This window comes from Haliotis rubra, unplaced genomic scaffold (assembly GCF_003918875.1).
Source record: "Haliotis rubra isolate DU_JTF1 unplaced genomic scaffold, ASM391887v1 Scf22, whole genome shotgun sequence".
In the NCBI taxonomy this organism is placed as follows: domain Eukaryota; kingdom Metazoa; phylum Mollusca; class Gastropoda; order Lepetellida; family Haliotidae; genus Haliotis; species Haliotis rubra.
In genome coordinates this window covers 3153160-3177592 of record NW_025766225.1, presented here as the reverse complement: position 1 = coordinate 3177592, position 24433 = coordinate 3153160, and the positions used below count along the sequence as shown (strand labels likewise).

The window sequence follows — 24433 nt, the reverse complement described above, 5'->3', positions numbered from 1 at the left end:
GACTTGGGTATTATTGCTTCAATAAGCAGCTGTAAAGTTTGCCTTTTTATTAGAAGACCCGTGTAGATCCGGGTTAGAATTGGTCTTCAGCAATCCATGCTTGTTGTAAGAAACCCCTAGCAGGATGGGGTGGTAAGGCTCACTGACTTGGCTGACAAATATCATTGTATCCAAATTGCATAGATCAATGCTCATGATGTCAATCACTGGATTATGTGGTCTAGACTTATTTACAGACAGCCATATAGCTTTCATATTGCTGAATGCTGCGTTAAACAACAAGCAAAGAAACCTCCATTTATTAAGGCATAATGTATAAACCAATGTTCACATTTTTTATATGCTGTCTTTCACAGACTGCTGTACTTACAACGCTGTGAACTCCCTCAATGTATTCCTTCTTATAGTACTGAGGGGTGGTGGGGTAGCCTAGTGGTTAAAGCATTTGCTCATCACATCCAAGACCCAGGTTCGATTCCCCACATGGGTACAATGTGTGAAGCCCATTTCTGATGTCCCTGCCATGATGTTACTGGAATATTGCTAAAAGTGGCGTAAAACCATACTCACTCATTCATTCTCAAGGTGCTTAAACTATCCAGCTTTCTCTGTCTTCAATCGTAATGGAGTTTGACAAATGACAAGTCAGTTTTTCACTTATAAATTGTATATTTTGGTTATCTCATGCATTATCATATCAACAGCATCCACAAAATGTTCTTTCTTGTGGTTTTCAACAAAAACACTATCCGGAACACTATACTGAAGTTGCCTAGCAACACGTACCACGTTCTTGTGCAGCCGTTCTATCTCATTTGGAGGTATTTTTCTCAATATATCAAGTATGTTCTCCTTGTGAGTGTCTATGTGGTATGCATCAACGCTTACAACAAAATCTGTATAATTTAGAGCATCTTGAAATGGATAGACCACATTCTGATTAATGAATTTGAAAATCACTGGGATGCAGCCACTCTGAATACTGTCGTAGAAACTCTTGCGAGTTGGCGAATCTCCATGGGGTTGTAGACAAAACACGCTATTCTCCATCCATTCAATCGTGATGTTCAGATGGGTCTCCGAGCACTCATCAGTCACAAGCATCAGCTGTTCAGGAAGTGTTGTAGCATTTTTTTAAATACTTCGCTTTACTTACGTCTCTTATTTTGTTTGTAAACTGATCTATAAGAATGGCTCGGAAGCCATTACTTCTCCTTGTGCTTGAAGCGAGAAGTAAGAAGACTTTTCTCTGGTCCAAACCAGGCGAGTTTATGGCCTGGGAATATGTATACAATGTGTTACGATGCACGTACGAAGGGTACGGGACTACAATAAGTCGTTGATTCTGTATTCCAACTTGACTTCTCCACGATACCGTTGCCTCTTTTTCAATTCCCAGATATGTGACATTTCGACAGTGAGGATTCTTCAGGTATGGATACCTATTTGAACATTGTTCCCGTTCAATTTTAGCCAGAGCTGCGAAGTGAGGTTTTCCCCGTTTCAAATATGGCCAAGTGTTGAGCATATCGAACAGTTCTGTTGTCATTGACGACACGTTCATTGAGAGTCTTTTGCAGAAGAACATTACACCAAGGTACGATGGAATGTAGAACACATCAGCTTCATCTGCATCATAAGTTCGGTATCGACTGTGAGCCAGCTGGTGATGCATCACAACTTCCAGGGAGAATTGATTTGTGTTATGAACTCTCATATCGCCTTTCTCGTACATGAAATCGCCGAAGCCATTGTTGCTCAGGTTGAAGCAACTAAATAAGCGACCGTTCCTGTGTATGCTTGGAGATATACAGTTTTCAATATCATAGTTAAACTTTGGCGGAAGTGGGTAGATGAACACTTTTGGTATTTTCTTCTTCGTGCTTTTAATAGCGTGAGTAGAGTTGTCTCCCTTGAGTATATTGATGTGAGATTTAAGCTGCGCGACTCTCTCCTGACGTTGAAGCTGGTGGATTCTGAAAGGAGAAAGTATATTTTTGGATTGAAAAATTGGATTGCATATGATAGTCAGTGAGCAATATCACATCAGGTGGGAATGAGGCAGTTCTTATTCCCATTAGTAAAACAAATGAAAAGTCATGCTAATTATGTTTGAACATTTAATATGTCAAAACAGAAACAACAAGACAATAAAACCAAGGACCTTCTCCACACTATACATTCACCGAAATTGTGAATGTTAAAGGTCACATGCATCCAAAAAATCAAACATAATTAAAACACAATTATCACTTATTCATGACATATAATATACATTGCTGGTTATGAAAAAACATATAAACAAAATTATAAGCGTACAATCGCAAATCAAAAGTGCAATATTGTGTACTTCGGTTTACTTCCCAAGAAACGAAGCAGCCGGGATACCGAACCCAGTCAGAGCGGGTGGGTGTGCACTCAAGTGTAACGGCTGGTTCATTTGCAGATGGCCTCACGAGTCATTGTGTGTGTATATATAGAGATGTTGGGTTTTGTAAATACATGCTCATTTTTTGTGTAAAACATTTTGCAGTCAACGGACATCATAACATGTCATGTGTTCAAGTATCACACCTGCCTGTCTGTGTAATTACATAATGTGACAGTCCGAACTCGGGCCATAAATCAATGCATTTTGTTAATGGTGTATAGCCTGATTGGTGTTAAGTTCAAATTGCATGTGGTCAGTGATAGCAGCTGTGTATTGAATATTGTCATTAGCAGACAGGCAGGCAGACACACAGGTGTCAATAAAACAAGACATTGAGTTTTGTCTGTGACAACGACATATCTATATATTGAAATTCTGTCAACGCTAAATAATGACATTGCTTTTAAGTATCGAACTGAGAAAGTGACTCGGTAAGAAGAACGTGTGGTGAAATAGACAAATGAAATTATATAAACAGTTAATTTACTGTCATAACATATAAAAAGCTCGCGCCTGTGAGATATCAACAAAACATTAGAAAAATAGCTCACACCAAAGCCTTCACCGAGTATTCACCGGACAACCCGCTTCCTAGCTGCGCGAACCTATTTCACTGCGCACATGCTATGAGCGCAGCCCAGCTGTTGAAACCCGTTTTCCCCAGAAAAGTCTGGGGAAAATTAGTGAAACGTTTGAACTCCGATTTCGCACGTTTTTTTTCATCGCATTATTTTTCAACTTTATAAGTTGAATTTGCATTTTTGACGATTTGTTTCGGTAAGTCCACACCGAAAGGTATCAGAATCTGCAAAGTTGTGTTTTACGTTGCATGTGACCTTTAACCAAAGTTCTGTTATGGATGCATTGTTTGCCTTGTAAAGAATCGTACGTAGATGATTCCGTTTGGGTTCTGAGTATGAATCAGTACAAGAGGTGGGGAGATAACACGTGCTTGAAGCATTCGCTTGTCACGCCAAAGATACGATTTTCAACCCCACAAAGCCTATATCTGGTAACCCCCTCTGTGATATTGCTGGAATATTGCTTCACCCAGTCCAGACCCTTTTACTTGAAATAATCGAAGATTGGTTGCAGCGACCATACGACCAAGCAATCGATCACATTTTCTCATAATCGAATGCAAACGATTTTGGAACTACTGTTTTAGTCTTTGAAACACTTGACGATGGAACATATATTTGAAGTTGTCAGGGCCTGCAAACTTGTTTTATTCTTAGAAAAGTCACTTCACTAACTGAAAAGTCATGACTGAATATTTCTTGAAGACTACAGGAAGTTTATGGTCATGATATATTAGTCATCACTTCAAAGTAGCAAGTTGTATCATGTTATACGTATCTGCAATAACAACCTGGATAGGACAATTTGAAAAATGACGCTAACCAAATTTTTTTGATGATTGTTCGTTGGTAATGAAGCCATCATCAGTTGTGAGATTTCAACCAATTTCCAACACTAGTACAAACTGTACATACTACCACAATAAAGATGTAATATTGCAGCTAAGCTAAGGCAATGCTGCCATTGTACAAGACTACCTTAGCACTACCACTGTCTATGCTAAGGTATTGGAATTACAGTCACTTTAACGCTAAGATTGCCTTGTACAAACCTGTCTTCTTGATGCGACAGTGCTACATTGAGCCAGACCAGGATGCTTAAGCCACAGACGAAGGCGAAAGTGACTAGAAAACGGGGATGTCGCCATAGTCGTCGCAACATCATCATCAGAAATGCGTCAATGTCTGAAAATAACAGAAACTATTAGATAAGATCAGATATGATATTGGTTTATTGTCCTGTGTGAAGTTTGGTTTGCTGTTGTTGTCCATTTTGCTTCTTATCAATGGTGGTTGAGTATTTGGTTCATTTCCCCTCATGGGTGCCAAGGATGAAGCTCATTTCTGATGTCCCCAGCTGTGATATGGCTGGAATATTGTTAAAGAGGCATAAACTACACTCACTCACTCACTCACTCACTCACTCACTCACTCACTCACTCACTCACTCACTCACTCACTCACTCACTCACTCACTCACTCACTCACTCACTCACTCACTCACTCACTCACTCACACTCACTCACTCACTCACTCACTCACTCACTCACTCACTCACTCACTCACTCACTCACTCACTCACTCACTCACTCACTCACTCACTCACTCACTCACTCACTCACTCACTCACTCACTCACTCACTCACTCACTCACTCACTCACTCACTCACTCACTCACTCACTCACTCACTCACTCACTCACTCATACCCTGGCTTGTATCCAGCAACTGATAGATATCGGACTTGTATATCTTGCCAACATGATAACAAGTCTATTTGGGCATTTTCTCATATCAACGATATTGAAACATTTCACCTAAATGTACATTGTATGCAGGCCAGATTTGTTAGGTCGTGGCTTTCAGGACAACCTTAATTCATAGTTTATTACTCATCTTATGTGCCGTGGGATCACATGGATCTCCCATCGCTCACATAAAACTTTCTTCTGATTAGGGCCTTTTGTACTCATTCAGTACTGCTACACAGTAGAGAGATCCCAGTTTTGCAGTGTAGCTTGTACAAGGTGCTGGGAAATAAATTGATGATGATGATGATGTACTCATTCAGTACTGCTACACAGTAGAGCGATCCCAGTTTTGCAGTGTAGCTTGTACAAGGTGCTGGGAAATAAATTGATGATGATGATGATGGTGATGATGAGGAAACATTGGTGGTAGAAGGTCATAGTCTTTTGATGATTAGGAGGAGAAGGATTTAGCAAGTACTTTAAGCCAAGGGTTACAGAGCCAATTTTGCGCTCAGCAGTAATGTGCTTCTGAGACAGGAAATATAAACACAAAGTTGTAATTGTGACGGATTTTCCCACAATTATCCCTATTACTCATTTATTAAATAAAAACCTAAATTATCTTTGATATTTATTGCTGCCTCAATTTGGCTGGTGTTGTGCAGTGGTTGGCCGTCTACATGTCTCTGTTTAATCTTTGTACGTCAGGTAACTGTGCCAATGGATTATTGCTGTGTCATCAACAAGAACCCCCATGCAAAACAGCTACGGTGTGCGTGGTTTGTACCGTGGTGTAATCCTCTTGAAGTTCAGACCCCGCAGTGCTGTGGGAAATAACCTTTGTCCTCAGTAGGGACCGGGTTTGTAACTTGTCAATGCTGTGACAGTTACAAATAGGCCGTTGTTTGAAAACTGATATTGACCACGATAGGGCAAGGACAGAAAATGTTAGTATCGACAAGAGGAGACAATACAATGGAACACTGACTATCATCAGTGACAGATTGTCATGTATGACAACCCAAGTGTGAATTGGTTTGTCAGAATTGCGACAGTATTGATGACACAGTTTCAATGACACAGAGTGGCTGAGGTGACAACACTGAAATAACTACTGTCGGCTGTCGCAGATCATCATGCTAGGCAACTTGAGTGTGGATTGGTTGGCCCAAACTGCATGGTATTAAAGCATGCTCTGCCAGAGAGACACAGAGTGGCTGAGGTGACAACACTGAAATAACTACTGTCGGCTGTCGCAGATCATCATGCTAGGCAACTTGAGTGTGGATTGGTTGGCCCAAACTGCATGGTATTAAAGCATGCTCTGCCAGAGAGACACAGAGTGGCTGAGGTGACAACACTGAAATAACTACTGTCGGCTGTCGCAGATCATCATGCTAGGCAACTTGAGTGTGGATTGGTTGGCCCAAACTGCATGGTATTATACCATGATGTCTGATTGTCCTCCTGGGTGATGGTGTGGTTGTTCAATTGCCTGAGTGGTCTAATTGCCTGCAATCACAGTGTACAGTTGCATCCCTTGGGAATGCCTGGAGCTGCCAGTCACGGAGTGGAGTTCCAGGTGCATGTTAATTATCTGACAGTAGTATATCACTACACATAGGGGTCAATAGAATTAACATCAACAATCGAACCAGGTTTGCTTCCCCAAGAAATGCTTACCCGGTAAATGAAAGTTATTATTGTCTGACTCACTTGTGAAACAGATGTCTTACAATGACCCTTGGTTGCTATGCATAAAATTAATTCACTGAACATTATCTCAATAATTATCTATACACATAAAGAGGATATTCTGACTTACTTACTCATACACCAAAATATAGTCTCGATTTCTTCAGTTTAGCTTCAAAGCCTGATTAAAGAGAATCTCCAGGCTGCTTCTATACTAGTTTACAAAATTATGATATTACAATTTGACAATCTGAAACAATATAGTTCTTATAAGTCTGTAATATATTGGCCAGATATTTAATTTTCAGGAACAAAATGTTTTATCAAAGATTACTTCTATTATATAACAGGCTATAAAAAACATCTTGTAAGTTGACTTGTTAAGCTCGAAACTTACCAACGTGTCCGTATCATGAACGTGTGGCTGATATAAGGAGAAGATCGTCTACATGAGGGATGAACTATCCAACTCAATCGATTTGCACACTTTATAGAATAAGTGTGTCGTGAGCTGTCAGCTCAGCTTGCACATGCAGTGGATCATTGAGAAAGGCTATTCTCAGTCCAGTCATGATTTCAATGCAGATTCTAGGTAATATTTTGAAGCTTTGTCAGAGGTGCTTTATTAATACCAGGCTTTACATGCATGGACAATGACAGTTTACGTCTCACTTCATCATGGTTCATTGAATGTAACCAATATTAAAATGACATTGAGCAAATGATCAGTGTCGAATTTCAATATTAGTCCGTACACATAACGTCCACACAATTACTTCTTTTGTACAATTTAGACTTTCAGTATCTTTTGTAAGTCACTTTCGGTATATGTTGTCAGTTTTCATGTATTCAGAATGATGTTTAGAGATAACGTTTAGATGTTGTAAACTGATATTGTAACCCAAGGTGTCATAAGGGAATCATCAGCAGCAAATGTTAAGAAAAACACATTAGAATATATTTTGCCATTTCTGTTTCATATAGTGATAGACAATAAATGGCTGGTCGAGATGATTTATGTTTCTCTGAGAACAGAAACAACAGAAGAAGTATTGTAGTAATCAATATTATGCAAAATACCTGATTGTAAATAATGTTATTTTCTAATTTGCCAGCCTAGATAAGTCGATGGGATGTTATACATGGTAAACAGAAGACAGACAGTTGCAGTGATTGCAACATTCTGAAGTTGCCAATTGGCCAATGGTCTATCCATTGAATGAATATTCTGAGCTAAACTTACCTTAATTACGCTCCAGAATTGGTGTTAAGGACTGAACTATTGTTACAGAAGTATTCACTTATTCCCATCTTGATATGGAGTTTTGGTGAATTATCGTGTCAAAAGTCGCCCAGAAAAACTTGAAAGTAAGCTTGTCAGTATTGCACACCGCTGTGGACTTACCTTGAATGTATGAACCAAGCATCTGGCCAAGTGGCCAGGCACCTCCCAGTACACCCTTCCTGTCAATCAAGCCGTCTGCTCTTCATGGCAGCCATCTTGGATTGTGTTGTTATAAGCACAGCTGTTGTGAAGGTGATGAAGGGGAATAGGTTTCTGGGAGCTTGCAACCACACATGGTCAACTAAGGGTCACTGAACAGCCTTGCTTCCTACCCCAGAAGGAAATTTGGCAGATGTTTCACTGATCAAACCAATGTTTAAACCATTTTCTTGGATGTTGTTCCATTCAACTTCAGCTTGACATTAGTTGTGGGAAGTAGTGTATACTGTTTGTCCTCAGAGTACAGCTGCTCCACAGAAGACTGATGAGCTCATTTCACAAATTCCAAATATATTCAGTCAAACTAATATAGGTAATTTGTAGACTGTTCAAAAATGGCGTTCATTACAATGAAATCTTGATTAGGCCGGACCATTTTTATTTCTTGTTTTACAGATGTTTGTCCTCAAAAAAAAGTAAAGGCAGAAGGGGTAAAAAAAATCACCAGTCAAAGCAAAAACCCACATGAGTTTCCATGTTAAATCTTTTGGTTTGTTTATATCAACTAAAAATAAGTGGATTGAGTTTAGGTTTCTCACTGATTTCATGAGTATTTCACTTATATCACATTAGCATTAGGATTTTATTTTTTGAGTGGGGAAAATTAGTTGTTGTTTTTTCACTTATTCTTGAAAAAATAGGACCGGCGGAAATACATTTCACCCTGACCATCTGGTTATTCGTGAATATATTAACATTAAGTGAGAGTTTTGTTTCATTTTGGAATTTTTATTCACATCTGCAGAAGATGTCCCTGACAATCATCCTCAGAGCTCAATTTGTGTTTAAGCTATTTTTATTTTGCTGGGACAGTTTACCTGAGATTTGTCCCCTAATCAGATGCATTTCTTTCGTGACAATATTGCCTTCATTTATGCAACACATTAACATACATATGACACTGTATTTTCGTGAAGACTTATTCAAGAGGAATGTTTTGAAAAGGAGAATTTAGATATAGAGAATTAAATTAAATGTAGGTGAGCCAATTATTTAATTATTTGAATTCTATAAACAGACAGTACTCTTTGTAAGATTGGAACAGGTTTGATCTGTCACAGCTTCAGCTTGAGAAATGTTTGAATATATCTTTTGAAGCTGAAGTTTGAAACTTGAAATAACAACATTTTGAAATAGTGGACAGGGAAATATTGTCATGCTAAATCTGGAGTATCTAGACAAGGCATTTACCAAGTGAGATATTCAGGACTCAGGGGTATAATTATATCATCTGTAACAGTTTTTTCACAGAACATCTATTGTGAAGGTTTCCTAACTGAAGTCGGCCATCTTGTTCAGTTACAAAAATCAGGAAAAGTGGCTGGTTCTTTCTTCTCCGTAAGTGCACAACGAATACACAGATAGCTTTCAAAAATATTTTTTCAATAAATGTGAAACTGTTTATTGAAACATAGTGCAAATGTTTATATTATCAGGCACAATTTGATTATGAGTCTAAGTACTTGAGTCTGTCTTTTCTTCGGTGGGCCGGTACTTCATGTTTAAATTTTGTGTTTAAACTTCGTGTTTAAGCTATTGATATTGTCACTACTGGGTGGTGATCCATAAACGCATGCTAATGATGTCGGATTGTATGGTGACTCAGATTTCTTATTAATATAGAAAGTGTTCTGTTGCTTTATTTAGTTGAGTTGAGATTCAGGGTTCAGTTTCCTGATCCGTCACCTATACAGATCTTCCATAGGTTCCACATCCTGTGCAAAGTCTGGCTTCCCGCAGATGGAGTTCACTCAAATCGAGTCTGAACTTCAATACTGTTCAAAGTGTAGGTTAATATTTTAATCTCTATAACAAAAGTATTTTAGATTTCTTTGGTAATTGTCTTTTAATGTATTAGAAAGGAACCCCGAGAATCTCGGCATTTTCAGAGATTCTGAAACAGAAGAAATCTAGACTTGTCAAGGTGGAAACAGATGGGAGATATCAGATGTTTTTGTTTCAGTGTTTATGTGTCTGTTCAAATTGTTTCTTCAAACTTTAAACTTTTACATCTTTTTGGTCATCCTTATATTTTGGTGCACAATTGCTTATACTACATTCTGATCGATATTCGCCATGTTCAGTGGTACATTCATCATGCTGTTAAAGTATTTTATGAGGTTGTTTTTTCCCCTTGCATGAAACTGATCAAAGGACAGTATTTGTAGAAGCATCTGTTGCCATTATCACAAGTCATCATGTACCTTTCCTGGTGTTGTTTCAGCAAGCAGGACAGCCTTAATGGCTGAAACATCCCCCAACTGAGACATACCATCATCACAAAACTTATAGCTTCCCTGGAACTTTTAACATATGAGCTCACTTAGCACTCTCTTTTGATAAACAACACAGATATGAATTACACCATTGAAAAGCTTACAACCGGATAGTGAGTTGTGTTCTGTTATTCATTCAACAGACATGTGTCTTAGGTTTCCAAATTGCAAAAGTTGGCTGAGTTGTTCTGTTACATATGTCAGATCGTATTTTGAAACATTTGGTTGTATCACATTAATACTTATTGATTGGCATATTTATTGATTGTTAAATTACTTTATTCAAGGGCGGTTGTATCTTATTGGTGCAGAGGGAAGGAGAAAGAGAGTGACAGATAGACATGAGAGAGAGACATTGAGCTTAACCACACTGAAACATCACATCAAAAGGATTTATCCATGAGAGTGTTAATTGCTCATTAATTTACTCGAGTGGCAGGGTTGTATCTCAATAGCTGTGGCTGTGGCATATGGTGCAGAGGGAAGAGCCTGAAAGATCCATGAGAGCAGATTGACAGATAGACAGTCTTACAGAGAGAGAGACATTGAGCTTAACCACACTGAAACATCACATCAAAAGATGATTTATCCATGAGAGTGTTAATTGCTCATTACAATACTCGTGTGGCAGTATTGCACCTATAGAAGCACTCACCTGTATCCAGTTCTGCTTGTGGTCTCCCCAGGAGCCAGTCTTACAGAGCCATCCCCAGTAGCCAGTCTTACAGAGCCATCCCCAGTAGCCAGTCTTACAGAGCCATCCCCAGTAGCCAGTCTTACAGAGCCATCCCCAGTAGCCAGTCTTACAGAGCCATCCCCAGTAGCCAGTCTTACAGAGCCATCCCCAGTAGCCAGTCCAGAGCCATCCCCAGTAGCCAGTCTTACAGAGCCATCCCCAGTAGCCAGTCTTACAGAGCCATCCCCCAGTCTTACAGAGCCATCCCCAGCCAGTCTTACAGAGCCATACCCCAGTAGCCAGTCTTACAGAGCCATCCCCAGTAGCCAGTCTTACAGAGCCATCCCCAGTAGCCAGTCTTACAGAGCCATCCCCAGTAGCCAGTCTTACAGAGCCATCCCCAGTAGCCAGTCTTACAGAGCCATCCCCAGTAGCCAGTCTTACAGAGCCATCCCCAGTTTATCTTCATGTCTATTCTACTGTATGCCAGTCTTACAGAGCCATCCGCCTATATCAATGTCAAGACTTGTTTCTACTTTGTAGTACCTGAATGGGATTCCCAGACACTGTTGTTATACCTGTTAGACAAACCCCTGTAATTACTAAAAGATTTTTATGAAGCCAAACAAAGGACTTACCCACTGCTTCTGACAATATTATAGTGCACTTGATCAGCCATCTACCTCTTACCTGTGATTGTTCGTTAGGCCAGGTAAATCCTACCTGTATATTATTAACTTCTTTTATATTGCCTGCTGTATATGAAGATTCCTCACATTTACCTGCTTCAGTGCTCAACCGAATCGTTCAGATAAGCCAGGTAACATCTTGACATTGCAGTTATTGAACAAGTACATGTTACTGTTCACACCTAAGGTGACATGTCTGAGGTTTACCTGTTTAACTGAGTAGCCAGGTAAATATTAACATATGCTGTTTTAGCTGTGAGACAAGGATGGTAATACCTGCTTCGGCCCTGGCAACAGGTAAATCATACCTGTCGGAATGTCTAAGACAGCAGCTAAATCTGTACGGAAGAATGTTGTATGATATAGAAGCTGCCATGGCCACCATGACTGTAATTAATTCAGATGTTACAGGTGCATAGTCATGGAGTCTTACCTGTAGTAACGATCACTGGGAGTAATACCTACTTTTACCTGTATTACTTCTTCCCTGACCTAACAGATAGGATAATTAGGTGTTAGTCCAGGTATGAATTATCTGTAGTAACAACCCCCATCATTAGATGAGCCTACCTGTGTAATATTTGGTTCATGTTTTACCTGTAGTAACGATCAGAATATTTTTCCTCTGTCCCTGTTAGTCACTTATTACCTGGCTGAATTGGCAGCATAATTAGGACACATTAGTTCAGGTATGAATTATCTATAGTATCAACCCCCATCATTAGATAAGCCTACCTGTGTAATATTTGGTTCATGTTTTACCTGTAGTAACAATCAGAATATTTTTCCTCTGTCCCTGTTAGTCACTTATAACCTGGCTGAATCGGCAGCATAATTAGGACACATTAGTTCAGGTATGACTTAGTAACAGCCAGCATGATGAGATGACACTACCTGTATAATCATCAGCTTATTTCTTACCTGTACGGTCAGTAGATTAAAGGGTTCGATTGCCAAGCCTTGGAATTTGCTTTGATCCCCAGATGAGAAAATTGAATAACATCCTTCCTTCATATCCCGTCACAGTGTTTGAATATTGCTAAAAGCATCTAACGCCAAACCCACTCACTTTTACCTGTGATGACAACTCTGAAGCACTAATATTACCTGTAAAGTGCAGGTACGTCCTGTTGTGATGACTTGTGGCGATATACAAGACGTGGCCACCACCGTGATCAATATAACAACAACAGTTCCCAATTCTCTCCCAGTGCCTGACTGGATGCTTCGAGCACAGTTTCAACATCTGTGGTAGTCAATGTTGATGTTATGACAGATCGTTCAGCTGGTTGATGGCAAAGGCCAACTTGACCACAATTACCAGTTCATGTGTCACCCTCTGTCTGCTGTTCCTAATGATGGCTAAGTAGTGGGAGAATAGCTTCCGATGGATTGATGACCTTTAAATATTTCAGGTTCCGGCGCCAGAGTAGTATTTGGCCATTGTTGATGATGGATGAGACTCTAACAATAACCTGTTGTCCGTGACAACTGAACTGGCAGTGATAGTTGGCTTTGATGTTAAGAAGGATTAGAAATACAATTGCATTATTTTCCCCAAAATTTGTCAGTGTAAGACAAGTGCTCTTTAGCGATGACTGCCATTTTGTGGCTGAAATATTCTGAGTGTGGCAATATAAGACAGCAAACAAACAAATAAGACGTTAAAATATGGTACTTGTTGTTCCCTGCCTGGCGCTCGGCATAAATGGGTACAACAAGGACTGGTCAGCTTAGAGTCAGTATACTGTATCTGAGTGGGTATTCATGCTTAACTGCGACATGGTATCTCCGTGAGCTAGCACTGTAAAACCAGCTTAAGTCTGGGCTAGTACAAGCAGCCAGACATACACATGCATGCACGTCGTCATATGAGCAAAATATTCTCAAGTACGACATTAAACCCCATTTCACCTCACCTTATGTATTGTCAACTAGAAAATAAAAAATTGTATTGAAGAAACACCTACCTTGAATATATTCTAACCACCTTTGTTGAAGACAGAACGTATTTGTACTGATGTTAAACCAAGGGAGTATTAAAATGCTAGTTCTATGAGCATTATTCACGTTTTTATGTCATGTTGCCGTGTGGAATATGGCAGCATGACATACGAGATATATAACACATGAAAGTAATGTTTATTGTGGTCATATGTGTTACAAAGTGTCTCCCACCTGGATATAGCCTGGAGCTATGCACTCCACCAGGGTAGGCCCCCGTTTGTGCTGATAGTTACACAACATCTTTGTTAATTGGCGCTGTAAACCACTATTCTCTCCATTTAACTTTCCCTCTTAGTGCCCTTGTTGGAAGAGGCTACAAGCAGAATTTGATAACACCATTGTCTGCAGCGATTCAGCTGTTTGGATGAAGGACAAAACATTTGTTGAGAAATTGTCAATTTTCAGTGCTCATCAAATGTGACTTGCTAGAATCCAATTAATGCAGAGCGATGGCAGTCTAAAACATGTCCCACTGGTCTGAAGACCGAGTCAAATAAAATATCATTTAGCCCAGCCCACCCATTAATTAACTGACCTTACAGGTAAGACGTCAGTGGTTGGTTGGGTACAACTTATTGTCATCAGTGGTTGGTTGGGTAGAGGTTAAAGTGTTTGATCTTTTAATCAAAGATCTGGTTTTTGATCCACTCACTCACTCACTCACTCACTCACTCACTCACTCACTCTTATTGTGAACAGGACCCGTGAAGGTCCGGGTTAGAATGAACCTTCAGTAACCCATGCTTGTCGTAAGAGGCAACAAACGGCATCGGTTGGTCAGGCTCGCTGGCTTGGTTGACACATGTCATCGGTTCCCAATTGCGCAGATCGATGCTCATGCTGTTGATCACTGGATTGTCTGGTCCAGACTCGATTATTTACAGACTGTCGCCATATAGCTGGAATATTGCTGAGTGCAGCGTAAAACTAAACTCACTCACTCACTATTGTGAACAGATGAGCTATAAGCAGCATCTATATGAGAGAGATTACGTGATGCATTGTTAAAAGGGATTCTGGTCCTCACTATGTGTCATCCCACATCTGGAGACAGCCCAAATCTTCACCCTTCATCCTCTAGTCTATTACTACTGTAGACTCTGTGCTCTGTGTAGCTACGTAGACAGCGTGAGTGAGCAGCAGCTGTGTTGCGTGTAGATCTGACACAACTGGACACAATAATAATAATAATAATTAATGGGTACAACAAGGACTGGTCGGCTTTGAGTCAGTATAATGTGTCTGAGTGGGGTATTCATGCTTAACTGCAGCATGGCATCTCCGTGAGCTAGCACTATAACAGGCTAATACAAACAGCCACACACACACATTGTCACATGAATGAAATATTCTTAAGTATGACGTTAAATCCCATTTCACCTCACCTCACAGCTGGACACTTTGTGTAGCAAGACTGCTTTCACTGCTTTCACTGCTGTACTTTCATTACTAAATGAGGCTGAAGAGTGAATTCACTGTATTGATCAAAAGTGGCAACATGTGACATACACACATATCTTGAAACATTTCAGCATTATATAGAACCATATAGCGCAATATCTGTCTGTTATATTGATAAGGTAGAAGGAGTGAAAGTATTAAATTTGAAACATTATGTAAGGTTAGAATGAAGTATTAATTAAATTAACCATTATGTAAGGATAAATATTAAATTGAATTTGAAACATTATGTAAGGATAACAGGAAGAAATAGATTGAATTTTAAACATGATGTAAGCATAAAAGAAATTAAAATGACTGTTGAATGCATATGAAACGCTGAAAGGCTGAAGACCCGTGAAGATCCGGGGTAGAATAGGTCTTCAGCAACCCATGTGCTTGCCATAACAAGGCGACTATCTTGTCGTAAGAGGCGACTAACGGGATCGGGTGGTCAGTTTCGCTGACTTGGTTGACAAATGTCATCGGTTCCCAATTGGGCAGATCGATGCTCATGCTGTTGATCACTGGATTGTCTGGTCCAGACTCGATTATTTACAGACCGCCGCCATATAGCTGGAATATTGCTGAAGCGCGGCGTAAAACTAAACTCACTCACTCACTCACTGAAAGGCTGAAACATTTGTGTTGACATACCGCCTAAAGCCCAGGATGTCTCGTGACAATCCATTTGTTGAGGCTTTGCGTGATTGCTCGTCCAGTGCAGAGGGCCATGTTTGATTGGTTAGGTTTAATCATTAATGAGATTGGCCATGTACCTGTGTATCAGGTGTAAGTTAGCCTTCACCAATCAGCATGCATCGTCAAGATGCTGTTGATAATATTGGACTCAAACAGGAAATTGGAGAACATGGTTTCAAGAGAAATATGGAGAATTTTTACTGCTATTGGTTACAGAGGGAATTTGGAGACCTGTCGTTTCTTCCAGAAATGTTTTCATGTAGCATACCATAAGTACAGAGGTAGTGGGTTAGTGGAGTGGGCAAAATGTTCTCTTGTCACAACCAAAGACCTGGATTCGATTCCCCACATGGGTACAGTGTGGAACACTCCAGTGTGGAACAGGGGGACACTCCAGTGTGGAACAGGGGGACACTCCAGTGTGGAACAGGGGAACACTGCAGTGTAGAACAGGGGAACACTCCAGTGTGGAACAGGGGAACACTGCAGTGTGGAACAGGGGAACACTCCAGTGTGGAACAGGGGAACACTCCAGTGTGGAACAGGGGAACACTGCAGTGTGGAACAGGGGAACACTGCAGTGTGGAACAGGGGAACACTGCAGTGTGGAACAGGGGAACACTCCAGTGTAGAACAGGGGAACACTCCAGTGTGGAACAGGGGTACACTCCATTCGTGATGGTTTGGAGGAGTAATTTGTCTAACACAAAATGCTGCACAGCATTCTAACTCTCCACTGTTGCTGATCCATGTGCATAGTTTAACTAATATCTGTCTTAGAAAAATCAAATCAAATAAAAAATCGAATACAAATACACCATTAGACAGCATTAGGCCTCCTTTCCGCCCTGAAACGCAAAGACTATCTTATTTCCTCACCCCTGAATCCCGAAGACCATTTCATTTCCTTCACCCTGAATCCTAAAGACCATCTCATTTCCTCCACCCTGAATCCCCGAAGACCATTTCATTTCCTCCACCCTGAATCCTAAAGACCATCTCATTTCCTCCACCCTGAATTAAATTATGAACACCATCTCATTTCCTTGACCCTGAAACTCAAAAGATTACTACAATCTCAAAATCAAAATCATTATTGATATATACGTAATTGTATCTGCAATTATTGAGCCTACTTACCAAATAAGACTTTATTTGTGTCCCGCATACAACACTGTTGATTCCCAAATTCCCAGAGTAGACTTCCGAATCCAAGGTAGCAAGGCCTGCATCACCCATCGATCGGGAGATCCGGAAGGTTGAGCTTGATCCTGATGAAGCAATGGACATACTGGAGCAAAACAACAGTGATTGGGTGTTCAGGGAGCAGGAGATACAGGAAGTTATCTGCTCCACCTCTCCTCTTAAAAACTTTCTGCTTTGTTCGCATTTCTAAAAGGGAGTGATTCTCTTTGCTTGAAGTGGATTTCTGCTTTGTAAGACAAGCAATGATGTGTTAACTGTGATATGCTCGCATGGCTGCCCACAATGGCATTTTAGTGAGAAATTTTGTTGAGAGAGCTTGTATGAGATTGTGATGACACAGTGAGCACCAATGGATGGTTTCATTTCTGCTGATAAGATGATATAACAACTAGTGAATCATCCTGACTGTTCTGTCCATGACAAAGGGGTATATTACATCTTGTAAAAGTTTTATAACCCACTGTCACGACAGACAAAGTTGTAAACAGGATATGTCGCCTCATTTCTTTTTTGTTGTAAATGAAATCCTGTTTGCTGCTCAATTTATCGGCTTTCATCTCTGTTGAAGTCCTTTTGTTCCATGCTTTTATGTATGCCAGACTGATGTACTATGGTTTGGGCTTTGTCTAAAGAACATTTTGTAACTGTAATATATCTGTTGTTGGACTCCATACTTGAGTCGGGTGGTCCTGTAGTCACTAAATCAGTCGTTCCAGGCTCTAGTGACTGGGTTCAAATCCCTGGCTCCACTGAGGCGCTGTAAGTTATTACCATCTCATCCTCCCAGGTACCCACTCACTGCTGGGTGACCGGAGGGATGTTTTTAACACAAAGTCCCAAGGATCCCAAAGAGACAGCACATGTGCTAAATGTGGTTCATTGTGGGGCAGGATGGAAGCCCAAGCACAGTCAGGACTCAAGTGCCGAACACTATCCTGGTTTTTGATTTTCGTCGTATCTATGTGGGAGTATGACATCAAGGTTGTGTGTCAGGGCCCTCCTCCCACATCTAGTGCCCTGCAAACATGACCAGAGTACTGTTCAGGTAGTGTCACCACTACACCCCATCCTACAGATAGCTGACAACTAGGCAGACCTGCCTGACACACAGGGACCAGCTTCAGATCAACACCAAGAAGAGATCGGCATATCGATACACATTGGACTCTCATTTACCTGCCACAGTGATGAGCCTTTTCACAAAACCTTGATTGATACTTCAGTATTGAGGTCTTTTCATAAAGCAGCTTCAGATCAACAGCAAGAAGAGATCCTCATATCAATACACATTAGGCTCTCAGTTACCTGCCACAGTGATAAGTCTTTTCACAAAACCTTGATTAATACCTCAGTGTTGAGGTCTCTTCATAAACCAGCTTCAGATCAACAGCAAGAAGAGATCCTCTTAGCGATACACATTGGGTTCTCAATTACCTGCCACAGCGATAAGTCTTTTCACAAAACCGTGATTAATACCTCAGTATTGAGGTCTTTTCATAAACCAGCTTCAGATCAACACAGAGATGAGAATTTTCCGTGGAATTCCGGGAATTTCATAAGGCTAAGGGTCATTTTTGTGAATTGTCTAAATCCGTTGACAATTGTATGAATGTGCTTCAGCAGATTTAAAGTTTTTTGATGGTTGCTGTCTGCATGATATTGTCATTTCTGAGTCAGTTTTAAAGGTCTAAAATGCCTAAATATCAGGAGCTTCGGCTAGTTTTCAGAGTTTTTCTCAAAACTTCATTCTCATCCCTGTCAACAGCAAGAAGAAATCCACTTATTGATACGCATTGGGCTCTCAGTTACCTGCCACAGTGATAAGTCTTTTCACAAAACCTTGATTAATACCTCAGTATTGAGGTCTCTTCATAAACCAGCTTCAGATCAACAGCAAGAAGAGATCCTCTTAGCGATACACATTGGGTTCTCAATTACCTGCCACAGTGATAAGTCTTTTCACAAAACCTTGATTAATACCTCAGTATTGAGGTCTTTTCATAAACCAGCTTCAGATCAACACAGAGATGAGAATTTTCCGTGGAATTCCGGGAATTTCATAAGGCTAAGGGTCATTTTTGTGAATTGTCTAAATCCGTTGACAATTGTATGAATGTGCTTCAGCAGATTTAAAGTTTTTTGATGGTCGCTGTCTGCATGATATTGTCATTTCTGAGTCAGTTTTAAAGGTCTAAAATGCCTAAATATCAGGAGCTTCGGCTAGTTTTCAGAGTTTTTCTCAAAACTTCATTCTCATCCCTGTCAACAGCAAGAAGAAATCCACTTATTGATACACATTGGGCTCTCAGTTACCTGCCACAGTGATGAGCCTTTTCACAAAACCTTGATTGATACTTCAGTATTGAGGTCTTTTCATAAAGCAGCTTCAGATCAACAGCAAGAAGAGATCCTCATATCAATACACATTAGGCTCTCAGTTACCTGCCACAGTGATAAGTCTTTTCACAAAACCTTGATTAATACCTCAGTGTTGAGGTCTCTTCATAAACCAGCTTCAGATCAACAGCAAGAAGAGATCCTCTTAGCGATACACATTGGGTTCTCAATTACCTGCCACAGCGATAAGTCTTTTCACAAAACCGTGATTAATACCTCAGTATTGAGGTCTTTTCATAAACCAGCTTCAGATCAACACAGAGATGAGAATTTTCCGTGGAATTCCGGGAATTTCATAAGGCTAAGGGTCATTTTTGTGAATTGTCTAAATCCGTTGACAATTGTATGAATGTGCTTCAGCAGATTTAAAGTTTTTTGATGGTTGCTGTCTGCATGATATTGTCATTTCTGAGTCAGTTTTAAAGGTCTAAAATGCCTAAATATCAGGAGCTTCGGCTAGTTTTCAGAGTTTTTCTCAAAACTTCATTCTCATCCCTGTCAACAGCAAGAAGAAATCCACTTATTGATACACATTGGGCTCTCAGTTACCTGCCACAGTGATAAGTCTTTTCACAAAACCTTGATTAATACCTCAGTATTGAGGTCTCTTCATAAACCAGCTTCAGATCAACAGCAAGAAGAGATCCTCTTAGCGATACACATTGGGTTCTCAATTACCTGCCACAGTGATAAGTCTTTTCACAAAACCTTGATTAATACCTCAGTATTGAGGTCTTTTCATAAACCAGCTTCAGATCAACACAGAGATGAGAATTTTCCGTGGAATTCCGGGAATTTCATAAGGCTAAGGGTCATTTTTGTGAATTGTCTAAATCCGTTGACAATTGTATGAATGTGCTTCAGCAGATTTAAAGTTTTTTGATGGTCGCTGTCTGCATGATATTGTCATTTCTGAGTCAGTTTTAAAGGTCTAAAATGCCTAAATATCAGGAGCTTCGGCTAGTTTTCAGAGTTTTTCTCAAAACTTCATTCTCATCCCTGTCAACAGCAAGAAGAAATCCACTTATTGATACACATTGGGCTCTCAGTTACCTGCCACAGTGATAAGTCTTTTCACAAAACCTTGATTAATACCTCAGTATTGAGGTCTCTTCATAAACCAGCTTCAGATCAACAGCAAGAAGAGATCCTCTTAGCGATACACATTGGGCTCTCAATTACCTGCTACAGTGATAAGCCTTTTCACAAAACCTTGATTAATACCTCAGTATTGAGGTCTCTTTATAAACCAGCTTCAGATCAACAGCAAGAAGAGATCCGCATATCGATACACATTGGGCTCTCAATTACCTGCTACAGTGATAAGCCTTTTCACAAAACCTTGATTAATACCTCAGTATTGAGGTCTCTTTCAAAACTGTTTCAGCTGAAGTCCCCATCACATGTTAGTTGCCTCAGTAATGATCCTGTTTCTCAGTCCATCAGCCATAGTATGTCCCTTCTCCCCAGCACCTAGTGTTCTTCTATAGCTCTAATGAAGCAAGTCGAGATTTTACACTGGTTTCATTTGAATGTTCCGAGCTGTGGCTGCTTTACAGTTGTAATGTCGTTGCTTGTTTCTACCCAAAATATATATTTTCAGAGGCCTGTACAAGTCTGCCTCAGTATTGAGCTCTTTAAAACGATTGGATATAATAGACACTTTGGCGACATCTTTGGGGAATGTTTCCCATGCTGGAACTAACAGTAACAGTGACTGTCACAGCTGCAGTGTGAGTGTAACATATATCAAGGCTGTGCCATCATCAAATATTGGGCGTGAAGATACGGACATATATTACCAACCTTGATATCCAGAACAGCTGCTAGTATATCCAGTACTACTGCAGGTGTATCCAGTACAACTGCCAGTATATCCAGTACAACTGCCAGTATATCCAGTACAACTGCCAGTATAATCCAGTACAACTGCCAGTATAATCCAGTACAACTGCCAGTATATCCAGTACAACTGCCAGTATATCTAGTACAACTGCCAGTATATCCTACAACTGCCAGTATAATCCAGTACAACTGCCAGTATATCCTACAACTGCCAGTTTAATCCAGTACAACTGCCAGTATATCCAGTACAACTGCCAGTATATCCAGTACAGCTGTCAGTATATCCAGTACTACTGCAGGTGTATCCAGTACAAGTGCCAGTATGTCCTACAACTGCCAGTATATCCAGTACAACTGCCAGTATATCCAGTACAACTGCCAGTATATCCAGTACAGCTACCAGTATAATCCAGTACAACTGCCAGTATATCCAGTACAACTGCCAGTATATCCAGTACAACTGCCAGTATAATCCAGTACAACTGCCAGTATAATCCAGTACAACTGCCAGTATATCCAGTACAACTGCCAGTATATCCTACAACTGCCAGTATATCCAGTACAACTGCCAGTATATCCAGTACAACTGCCAGTATAATCCAATACAACTGCCAGTATAATCCAGTACAGCTACCAGTATATCCAGTGCAACTGCCAGTATATCCAGTACAACTGCCAGTATATCCAGTACAGCTGCCAGTATATCCAGTACAACTGCCAGTATATCCAGTACAACTGTGTAGTGGTGGATGAGAGAGGCAGCTACACATGCAGTACAACATATATCCCATGGATATGTGACTGGAAGGGGTTAACGTGTCCGTCTATAACCATTGCCAGTGGCCCAGGTGGAAAGACCTACCCTGGCGTGAACCTCTTGACAAGTTGACTAAAGTGATAAAAGGTTGGAGTGCTGTATGATTCTCCCCACTAGGTGAATGGGGGTTTGAGATACCAAGCCTGATCATATCGTAATTGCTGGTGATATTGACAATATACATGTTCTGCACTGATTACCGTGTTTACATTTCCCTGAAAGACACATTCCCAGAAGTGGATTTTAAAGACAATTTATTTCAAATACAGTGGGTTGACATCGCAGATGAGATTCTCTATCAATCAAAGAGAGGGACGAAGAGATCTAAGCCTATGATTGCCAATGAACATACAAAGAGCTTTTCCTGTGCAACAAAGCACCCTTTCACTTTATGCTGTCTTTGAAAGTGTATCTGAAGTTTGTGTTTGAAATAGGATCATAATTGGCCTTTGAAAGATGGTGGTAGGGTGGCCTAGTGGTTACAGTGGTGACATCAAACCGATGTACTGTGTTTGATTCTCCACATTGATATCCCCCTTGTGTAATACCAATTGGATAGCTCCAGCTGTGTTTGATGATTATTTCAACTATATTCAATAGTTTCACTTGACAAGATACGGGTTAACATGTCCCTGACATTAATACCAGGGTGATACAAGATATAGGTTAACATATCCCTGACATTAATACCAGGGTGGTACAAAATAAGGGGTTAACACATCCCTGACATTAATACCAGGGTGATACAAGATATGGGTTAACATATCCCTGACATTAATACCAGGGTGATACAAGATATAGGTTAACATATCCCTGACATTAATACCAGGGTGATACAAGATATAGGTTAACATGTCCCTGACATTAATACCAGGGTGGTACAAAATAAGGGGTTAACACATCCCTGACATTAATACCAGGGTGATACAAGATATGGGTTAACATATCCCTGACATTAATACCAGGGTGATACAAGATATAGGTTAACATATCCCTAACATTAATACCAGGGTGGTACAAAATAAAGGGTTAACACATCCCTGACATTAATACCAGGGTGGTACAAGATATGGGTTAACATATCCCTGACATTAATACCAGGGTGATACAAGATATAGGTTAACATGTCCCTGACATTAATACCAGGGTGATACAAGATATAGGTTAACATGTCCCTGACATTAATACCAGGGTGATACAAGATAGGGGTTAACATGTCCCTGACATTAATACCAGGGTGATACAAGATATAGGTTAACATGTCCCTGACATTAATACCAGGGTGATACAAGATAAGGGGTTAACATGTCCCTGACATTAATACCAGGATGATACAAGATATAGGTTAACATGTCCCTGACATTAATACCAGGGTGATACAAGATATAGGTTAACATACCCCTAATATTAATACCAGGGTGATACAAGATATAGGTTAACATATCCCTAACATTAATACCAGGGTAGTACCAAATAAGGGGTTAACACATCCCTGACATTAATACCAGGATGATACAAGATATAGGTTAACATGTCCCTGACATTAATACCAGGATGATACAAGATATAGGTTAACATGTCCCTAACATTTATACCAGGGTGGTACAAGATATAGGTTAACATATCCCTAACATTAATACCAGGGTGATATAAGATATAGGTTAACATATCCCTGACATTAATACCAGGGTGGTACAAGATATAGGTTAACATATCCCTGACATTAATACCAGGGTGGTACAAGATATAGGTTAACATATCCCTAACATTAATACCAGGGTGGTACCAAATAAGGGGTTAACATATCCCTGACATTAATACCAGGATGATACAAGATATAGGTTAACATGTCCCTGACATTAATACCAGGATGATACAAGATATAGGTTAACATGTCCCTAACATTTATACCAGGGTGGTACAAGATATAGGTTAACATATCCCTAACATTAATACCAGGGTGATATAAGATATAGGTTAACATATCCCTGACATTAATACCAGGGTGGTACAAGATCTAGGTTAACATATCCCTGACATTAATACCAGGGTGGTACAAGATATAGGTTAACATATCCCTAACATTAATACCAGGGTGGTACCAAATAAGGGGTTAACATATCCCTGACATTAATACCAGGATGATACAAGATATAGGTTAACATGTCCCTGACATTAATACCAGGATGATACAAGATATAGGCTAACATGTCCCTAACATTAATACCAGGGTGGTACAAGATATAGGTTAACATATCCCTAACATTAATACCAGGGTGATATAAGATATAGGTTAACATATCCCTGACATTAATACCAGGGTGGTACAAGATATAGGTTAACATATCCCTAACATTAATACCAGGGTGATACAAGATATAGGTTAACATATCCCTGACATTAATACCAGGGTGGTA

General features: G+C 40.0%; 2 protein-coding genes across 6 annotated transcripts in view; one reads left to right on the top strand and one right to left on the bottom strand.

Moving 5' to 3' along the window:
• The window catches only part of LOC124277266, a 163829-nt gene that overhangs the window by 64539 nt on the left and 74857 nt on the right, over window positions 1-24433 (top strand).
• LOC124277318 (probable xyloglucan galactosyltransferase GT17) lies at window positions 650-21358 on the bottom strand. 5 transcript variants are annotated; one of them, XM_046712973.1, is made up of 4 exons: window positions 21161-21358; window positions 16892-17022; window positions 4065-4197; window positions 650-1976 (listed from the first exon to the last, which is right to left on the bottom strand). In XM_046712973.1, the coding sequence occupies exons 2-4, from the start codon at window positions 16917-16919 to the stop codon at window positions 1112-1114; spliced, it is 1026 nt and encodes a 341-aa protein (XP_046568929.1). In that variant the 5' UTR covers window positions 16920-17022; window positions 21161-21358; the 3' UTR covers window positions 650-1111. The 5 variants fall into 5 exon arrangements, with proteins under 5 accessions (XP_046568929.1, XP_046568931.1, XP_046568928.1 ...); XM_046712975.1 differs by lacking the exon at window positions 16892-17022 and having other exon boundaries at window positions 21161-21177; window positions 21241-21358; XM_046712972.1 differs by lacking the exon at window positions 21161-21358 and having other exon boundaries at window positions 16892-17381.